The sequence below is a fragment of the Trichechus manatus genome, unplaced genomic scaffold (genome assembly GCF_000243295.1).
Source record: "Trichechus manatus latirostris isolate Lorelei unplaced genomic scaffold, TriManLat1.0 scaffold00216, whole genome shotgun sequence".
Classification (NCBI taxonomy): Eukaryota; Metazoa; Chordata; class Mammalia; order Sirenia; family Trichechidae; genus Trichechus; species Trichechus manatus.
Window position 1 is genome coordinate 1126987 of NW_004444152.1, and position 8621 is coordinate 1135607.

An 8621-nucleotide genomic window follows, 5' to 3' on the forward strand; every position below is an offset into this window, starting at 1 on the left:
CCGGAGCCGGAGTGGAGCCGGGGCCAGGGCCAGAGCGGGCGGAATGGAGCCTTTGCGCACGCCCGCGCTGCGCCGCCTGCTGCCGCCGCTGCTGCTCCTCCTGCTACAGCTGCCCCCCCGCGCCCGGGCCAAGTACGTGCGGGGCAACCTCAGCTCCAAGGAGGTGAGCGCGCCGGGCCCCCGGGGGACGGGAGGGAGGGGAGCGGAGAAGGCGCCGCCCCGCCCCCTGCCTCCCCTCCGGGCCGGACCCTGGGGGCCACGGGGGGATGGAGGCGGGGGTGGGGGGCTGGATCAGTGTTTGGTTTGAGAAGACCCATGAGGTCGAGGCCAGACTCGGGGGTTGTAGGAGAGACGCTGAGGTCAGAGCTGGGCGGGGTGGGGGTTGGGGGGGTTGGAGTTTGGGCGGGGGTGAGGGCGGCCAAGGTGGTGCTGAAGGGACAGCACTTTTCACTCTGCAGAAAGCCCCGAGTTCTTCACTCTCCTGCTGAGGACCAGGCGGGGCAGTTTGGAAGATTCCCCAGCACTGAGTGGCCTCTGGGACCACCGTGGGGGCGGGGGCGTGTGTGAATGACTGGGGGGAAGCCTGTGGATGGTGTCCGGGACAGAAGGTGACCAGGCTGGGGATCTGGCCCTCCGGGGTCTTTCTGAAGGCAGCTGGGAAATGGGAGGTGGAGTGTTTGAGGAGAGGGGAGGAAACTTGGGCGTCTGGGGAAGAGAGTCTGGGGGCAGAAATCCTGTATCCAAGGTGAAGGAGTCAGGGAAGAATTTTGGAGGTGACTTGGTCTCCTTATGGCACCTGGAACACCAGGTGTTAGTGTAGGGGAGAGAAGTCAGATGTGGAGGGACTCAGAAGAGGATCTGACTGGGCCCCTTTTCCAGGACTGGGTGTTCCTGACAAGATTTTGCTTCCTCTCGGATTACGGCCGACTGGACTTTCGTTTCCGCTACCCCGAGGTGACTCTCCCCCAGCCACTCTCCCCGCTGAGGCTAGATGTGCCCTTGGCCTATCAAGTCGAGGGCTACCCCAGCTCCCCACACTCCCCCAATCCCTGAAATCTCTGGGTCTGCAGGCTAAGTGCTGTCAGAACATCCTCCTCTATTTCGACGACCCATCCCAGTGGCCAGCTGTGTACAAGGCAGGGGACAAGGTGAGGGCTGTGGGTGGGGGCGGGGGCAGGAGGTCTTGGCTGGCCAGGAAGTAACTGTGTCCCTGCCTCCCCAGGACTGCCTGTCTAAGGAGTCGGTGATCAGGCCGGAGAACAACCAGGTCATCAACCTTACCACCCAGTACGCCTGGTCAGGCTGTCAGGTGGGTGCCCAGCCTGGGAAGTGGGCAGGTGCTGAAGATCTAGGGCCTGGGAGGTGGTGAGGACAGGCTTCAGCCTTCTTACTTCTCCCCAGGTGGTGTCAGAGGAGGGAACTCGCTACCTGAGCTGCTCCAGTGGCCGCAGCTTCCGCTCAGTTCGTGAAAGGTGGTGGTACATTGCACTCAGCAAATGTGGGGTAAGAGGCTGGGGTGGCCACCTGGGCCTTCTCCTCTTTGCCTTTCTGCTGACCCCCTACCTTCCCAGGGCCCCCCTTAGGCCTCCACACTCCCCACAGGGTGATGGCCTGCAGTTGGAGTACGAGATGGTCCTCACCAATGGCAAGTCCTTCTGGACACGGCACTTCTCGGCTGATGAGTTTGGTGAGCACAAGGGGACCTAGAAGCCAGGGTCTTTGTGGGAGCCCAGAGCTGTGTACCTGCTGAGGGACACCCAGCTTAAATTAATTATCTTCTTCTACCAAATCTGCAGGGATTCTGGAGACAGATGTGACTTTTCTTCTCATTTTCATCCTCATCTTTTTCCTCTCCTGTTACTTTGGATGTGAGTCCAGCACATGGCTGGGAAAGGGTGTTAGGAGATATGGGGAGTAGGGTTGGGGGAGATGAGCTGCTCTCCCTTCCTGTCAAGGAACAACCTTTCCCTCCCCTTGTTCTCAGATTTGCTGAAAGGTCGTCAGTTACTCCACACAACTTACAAAATGTTCATGGCAGCGGCAGGAGCGGAAGGTGAGCATCCCATCTTTGGAGTCCTGTGGGAGGAAGGGCTGGGGGCCAGGACTCCTGGGTCTGTGGGAGGAAGGGCTGGGGGCCAGCACTCCTGGGTCTGTGGGAGGAAGGGCTGGGGGCCAGGACTCCTGGGTCTGTGGGAGGAAGGGCTGGGGGCCAGGACTCCTGGGTCTGAGGGAGGAGGGGGCTGGGGGCCGGGACTCCTGGGTCTGAGGGAGGAGGGGACTGGGGGCCGGGACTCCTGGGTCTGTGGGAGGAGGGGCTGGGGACCAGGACTCCTGGGTCTGAGGGAGGAGGGGGCTGGGGGCCTGGACTCCTGGGTCTCATGGAGGAGGGGGCTGGGGCCTGGACTCCTGAGTCCTGGAGGAGGAAGAGGCTGGGGACCCAGACCAGAGTCTCCTAGGAGGTCAGTGGGAGTAAAGGGTCTAGAGTTCTGTTGGGGATGGAGGAGGGGTTCTAGCCATGTAGTGCCAGGGGACAGCGATGCCCAAAAGCTGGCTTCTGTCCTTCTTCCCTTCACCCATCCTCTCTGCAGTCCTCAGCCTCCTGTTGTTCTGCATCTACTGGGGCCAGTATGCCATGGACGGCATTGGCAACGAGAGTCTGAAGATCTTGGGTGAGGGTGAAGTGGGGCCAAGGGAGGGTGGAGCCTCAGCTGGGGCCCCTTCTCTGAGCCCCGTCTCTGAGCCCCCCTCTCCTCCCTTCTCCCAGCCAAGCTGCTCTTCTCCTCCAGCTTTCTCATCTTCCTGCTGATGCTCATCCTTCTGGGGAAGGGATTCACGGTGACACGGTGCCCGGGATGGGGTGGGAGGGAGTGCTCGGGGGTGGCTGGGCTGGGGAGCAGGGCAGGGGGGGCGGGTTTGGGGGGTGGCCACGCCCTCCTTCCTGACGGCCCCTGCCCTGTTGTCTCCCCTCATGGCCTGCTGCCAGGGGCCGCATCAGCCACTCAGGTTCCGTGAAGCTGTCTGTCTACATGACCCTGTACACCCTCACCCACGTGGTGCTGCTCATCTACGAGGCTGAAGTGAGTTTTGCCTTGCCCTCCCCCATCCCTCAAAGCTTTTGGCTGCTGCCTCCTCCTCCTCCTCCTCGACCTGTCTGCTAGCCCTTCCCCACATGGCACTACTGTGTCTCTCTCTCTCCATCTTCAGCTTTCTGCCTTCCCATCTGTCTAAGTGTGTTCCTCTCCTCTTCACCATCTCTGAGTAGCTTTCTTCCTCCTCCCTCTGTCTCTCACTGTCTGTCACATTTCTGCACGATGACGTGACTAAGAGTTCAGGAGTCACACAGACCTGGATTCCACTCTGGCTCTCCCACTTCTGACTTGGCTGCCCTTGGGCGGTGCCTCCTGCAACCCCCCAGCCTGTTCGGTCTTCTGTAAAGGGAGGATCTTACCCACCATAGGGGCTCCTTTAAAGCCTTCGATCGCCTGTATGGCTTTGGCCAAGGGGTTTTCTTCTTAGCCTCAGTTTCCTCCTCTGTGAAATGGGGTGAAAGACCTATCTCACGGAGTTGATGCTAATGAAGGAAGCTTACACCCAGTAGGTGTTTAGACTATGTTGCGCACACACAGAGGACCCCTCGTGGCACAGTGGTTAAGCACTTGGCTGCTAACTGAAAGGTCAGTGGTTTGAACCTACCAGCCGCTCCCTGGAGAAAGATGTGGCAGTCTGCTTCCATGAAGATTTCAGCCTTGCAAACCCTATGAGGCAATTCTACTCTGTCCTATAGGGTTGCTATGAGTTGGAATCGACTCAATGGCAACGAGTGGGCACACACAGCTGATGTGTTATCTTCCTATCTTTTTTACTTGCTTTCTCTACCTGTATATGCTTTCATCTCTTGCTGTCATCGTGCTTCTGCCCTGACCCAGAACTTCTGCTTCTTGGGTGTCCAGGGGTGGGATCCAGGGTCCCTGTGTGGAGGGTGGGGGGCCAGGGCTGTGACGACCCCTCTCCCTTGGGACCAGTTCTTCGACCCGGGCCAGGTACTGTACACATACGAGTCGCCGGCAGGCTATGGGCTTATTGGACTGCAGGTAGCGGCCTATGTGTGGTTCTGCTATGCTGTGCTCATCTCCCTGCGCCACTTCCCGGAGAAGCAGCCCTTTTACGTGCCCTTCTTTGCTGCCTACACCCTCTGGTGAGATGTGGTGGGCCCCCAACCTGTCCCTGCCTCCTGGCACTCCCCAGAAGGGGCTGTCTCCAACTCAGACCCTCCTCAGTGAGGCAGATGGGCTTTCAAGACAGGCAGCCGTAAGCCATTACCAGAGTCTGTCACTTATTCACTTTGCCACCTCGAAAAAACTACTTTCCCTCTTTGTGCCTTTGTTTGCTTCCCCATAAAATAGGGTTGTCAATAGCATCTACTGCAGAAGATTAGCTTGAGCATGCAGGGGGCAATACATGAGAGTTTAGTGTCTGGCACACAGTAAATGTTCAATAAAAGCCAGTTGTAATTATCATCATTCATCGTAACATAGCGGTAAAGTAGGTGGATTCCTGAGCCACAATGTCTGGGTTCAGATCCCCAGTTCTAAAGCTCATAAACTGTGTGACCTCAGGCAAGTCAGTTGACTTCTCTCTGCCTCAGTTTCCTCACCTATTTAATGGGGATGGAAACTGTACCTGCCTCATAGAATTGCTGTGATAATTAAATGAGCTTATATATGTAAAATGGTTAGAAACAGGGATTTGGGGCACGGTGCAACCAAGGTAAATTCAACCCAGTCCTTGCCTCCCAGAATTTCCCAGGCCAGTGGGATTCCTGCCCCCTTTTAACCTCTGGACTCTGAAGGTCATACTGACTCCCCTCTAGTCTGAGACCCATATGGAACCTGTGTGTGCATGACGGGGGAGGTGGGGCTACGGGGCAGTGGAGGACAGGGGCCATGTCTCTATCGACCCAATACCCCTCAGGTTCTTTGCAGTTCCCGTCATGGCCCTGATCGCCAACTTTGGGATCCCCAAGTGGGCCCGGGAGAAGATTGTCAATGGCATCCAGCTAGGGATCCACTTCTATGCCCACGGCGTGTTCCTGGTGAGAATGGCCATCTGGTGGTGGTGGGAAACCCATGGGCGGAGGGTGCCTGAGGCTCCCACCCTGGATCTTCCTGAACCTTCCAGTCTGAGCTCTTGATCCATTTCCTTCACTTCATCCCTTTAGTTATTCAACAGATGCTATTAGAGCCTGCTGACTTCCACTCTGTCGCCCAGAGTCTACCCTCTTCTATTCCTCTCTCCCCCACCTGTGTCCTGCTGTCTTCTCCAAGTCTCCCTTCCTTCTTTGCCCTCTTCTTCCATTCCCATTCCAGATCCTGTGTTCCCAGACTCACATTTCCCTTCAACATTCCTACGACTTTACCCATGTCCCTTGATCCCTACCCTTCCCCCCACATTCTCCCACCTCTGCCCCTCCATCATAGGCCTTTATTCAGGAAGGAACAGCTGGAGTTGGGCATGCTTGGGGCCAATTGGCCCTCTCCGGGGTTCAAGAAGGCCTAGATATGAATGATGTTGTAGACCTGGGAGGCAGGAGGGTGCAAGCACCAACCTAGTCTTTACCCTGGTTCCCATCTCATTAGATTTTCTGGACGACAATTCTTACATTCATTCATTCATCAGCCACTTATTGCCCCTGACCTAATTGTCAGAACAGCCCACAGGGCAGTGCAGATAACAATTATTGTATCTACTATACAGTGAAGGGAAGCTAAGGCCCAGAGAGGGGAGGTGACCTGCCAGGGCTCCATGGCCTTTGGTGGCAGGAGGAGGATTTTGAGCCCCACCCTTCAACAGCATACCACAAGGTCTCATCTAAGAGGGAGGCAGACAGGGAAATAAGTAGGCATCGCCGAGGGTCCCGGCCCCTGTTCCAGGGGTCTGCAATGTGCTCTGTGTAGGGAAGGTACTCAGCCACCAAGGGAAGGGGTCAGGTCCTCCATCCTCCACCCCTGGAGCCTGATTTAGGTATATACTCACTCACCTTCCCAGGGACTATCATCTTGCAACTCTGCAGGAAGTCAGAAAGGGACAGAAAGAGGAGAAACACTGAGAACCCACCGTGTGCCAGGCTCTGCACCAGTGGTTTTCATTTCCACCTTTCCTCATCTTTCCAAGTAGGCACTATAATCCCTTTTCCCCAGTGAGTCTCAGGGAGTTTAATCAACATGCCCCAGATCCCACGCTCAGCAAGCTGTGGAGCTGGGAGGAGGGATGCAGGCTCAGAATGCCAAATGTCCTTTCAGCTATATTTCACCTTCAGCCAGTTCCCTTCCTAAAAATGCCCATGTTAGCTCAGCACAACTCCACCTCTGGCATCCCACTGCTCTTTGGGTTCATCTCCTTGTTTACTTACTCAGCACAACCTCAGAGGGCCTGTGCTGGGCTGCTGGGGGGCAGAGGTGGAGTCACACACAGATACTACCTTCATGGCCTCTCAGACTAATCTGGGAGACACCCTTACATTCAACCAGTATTTATGGAGGGCTTACTATGTGTCAGGCACTGTTCTAGAAGGTATTGGGGATTCAGCAGGGAACAGAACAGTCAAGTTTCTACTCTCATGGAGCTAACATTCTAGAGTCTGTCAGTTGCTGTCCGATTGAACATTCTGTGTTTATGGAAATAGTCTATAATTTGTGCTGTCCAGTATACTAGCTGCACACCACATGTGGCTATTGAGCACTTGAAACGTGGCTAGTGTGACTGAGAAACTGAAATTGTAGTTAATTGTAATTAATTTAAATAGTCATATGTGGCTAGTGGCTAGCATATTGGACAGAACAGGACGTTGGTGCTTCCCCCATCGGTGACAACCCCGTGGAGGAAGCATACCCAGAGAAATAAGAGCTGTGATGGGGAATGGCCAGAGCCCAGGGAGGAAGCCCAGGGCACCATGAGAGCCCAAAGGAGGCACCCAATTCAGTCCAAAGGATTAGAGGAGGGATGTCTGTAGGGAGGGGATGTCAGGTGGAGGGGAGTCCTTAGGACTCCACGTTTATGGGGGCAGCCTGGGGCCTGGATAGTGCCTCTGCAACCTGCGTCTGGCCCCTTGCTTCAGATCATGACACGCCCGTCGGCGGCCAACAAGAACTTCCCGTACCACGTGCGCACATCGCAGATCGCCTCAGCCGGTGCCCCAGGCCCGGGCGGGAGCCAGTCCGGGGCCAAGGCCTTCCCACAGCACGTCTATGGGAACGTGACGTTCATCAGCGACTCGGTGCCCAACTTCACGGAGCTCTTCTCCATCCCCCCGCCCGCCTCCTCCGTAAGCCCCGCGCCCCCGGCGCCCGAGGAGCTGTTGGCGCCGCCCCTGGAGTACTTGACCCCACTCCCGGCCCCGCCGCCACCCCCCGCGCCCGGGCGCCTGAGCCCACCCCCTGCCTTTCGCATGCCCCGCGCCCCAACGCCGCGCCGGGATCGCCTCCTGGCGCCCGCGCCCACCCTGCCCGACTGGGTCCTGGCGGTGTTGCGCACGCCCCCGCCAACGCCACGGGCTGTGCCCCCACCGCCCGCCTTCCGCGGCTCTCCCCACCCTCCCCGGCCGCCGCCAGAGTTCGCCCGGCGTGCCCCGACACCGCCCCTTGAGTACCTGGCCCCGCTGCCTAGGCGCCCCGCCAGCCGCTCCTTTCCCGACTGACACATGCTCCCGCACCTGGGGTGGAGGGGCTCTTCGGGGGAGGGGGACGGGCCTTCGGGGCCGCATCTGCCCCCCGAGAGTCCCGGGTGGCGTCTTACCCTGACCCCCCTCCCAGGCCGGGAAGCAGGTGGAGGAGACGGCTGTGGCGGCGGCGGTGGCCCCGAGGGGCCGCGTGGTGACCACGGCCGAGCCAGGCGCGGCCTCCCCGCCCTCTCCCGCCCGGCTCCCTAAGTCAGCCGACCGGGGCTGGGATGGCACAACGGCGCCCTACCAGCCGCTCGTGCCCCAGACGGCGGCGCCGCACACTGGCTTCACCGAATACTTCAGCATGCACACGGCCAGGGGCACCGCTCCCCCGGTCTGACCACCCTTGTCTGCCCCTACCTCTTGGGCCGCGCGCCGGGCCCATACCCCCGTCCTATCCAGCCCCAGGGCTCGGCCATCCCGGGCCTTCCCGACCTTCCCTACCCCGCGCGCCCAGGTGAGGGTGCGCTGCGTCCTGCCTCCCCACCCCCGCCACCCTTGTGCCAAACGGTCCCGCGGGAGCCGATCTCCCCGTCCCCTCCCTCAGCCCCCGCCTCTAGCGGCGCCGGATTCTGGGCTCCCGCTGTTCCGCGACCTCCGGCCCCCCGCCCCCCTCCGAGACCTCTGACCCCACCGGACCCCGGGACCCTCGCGACGACCACCAGGACCCTGCCCGTGACTCTCCAGGACTCCGCGACCCCGAGCCACTACTCCTGGGACGGATATTGTGAAGCTGGTCTCTGCTCTGACAACCCTTTCTCTGATCTCTGTGACCTCGTACCCGTTCTCTGCCTCGACCTTCGCTCCATCCCAGGGGCCTTCTCTCAGGTCCCGGGCAGAAAAACTACCCCCCGCCCCCACCCTTCTTGCCAAAATAAAGAGGATTCGTTGAGTTTTTATCCAT

General features: G+C 58.8%; 1 protein-coding gene across 1 annotated transcript; it reads left to right on the plus strand.

The window, feature by feature from the left end:
- Nucleotides 1-8621, plus strand: TMEM145 (transmembrane protein 145). Its single transcript, XM_004388762.1, has 15 exons — nt 1-163; nt 880-954; nt 1071-1148; nt 1223-1309; nt 1402-1461; nt 1603-1687; nt 1797-1868; nt 1985-2053; nt 2589-2669; nt 2765-2843; nt 2984-3077; nt 4023-4195; nt 4972-5092; nt 7115-7321; nt 8265-8621. The coding sequence occupies exons 1-15, from the start codon at nt 44-46 to the stop codon at nt 8343-8345; spliced, it is 1482 nt and encodes a 493-aa protein (XP_004388819.1). The 5' UTR covers nt 1-43; the 3' UTR covers nt 8346-8621.

Excerpts from the sequence above, each read along its gene's own strand:
- TMEM145 (XM_004388762.1), top strand. The coding sequence starts at position 44 with ATGGAGCCTTTGCGCACGCCCGCGCTGCGCCGCCTGCTGCCGCCGCTG. Across the intron at positions 164-879 it reads GCAACCTCAGCTCCAAGGAG|GACTGGGTGTTCCTGACAAG; the intron begins GTGAGCGCGCCG and ends CCCCTTTTCCAG. Across the intron at positions 2,670-2,764 it reads CGAGAGTCTGAAGATCTTGG|CCAAGCTGCTCTTCTCCTCC; the intron begins GTGAGGGTGAAG and ends CCCTTCTCCCAG.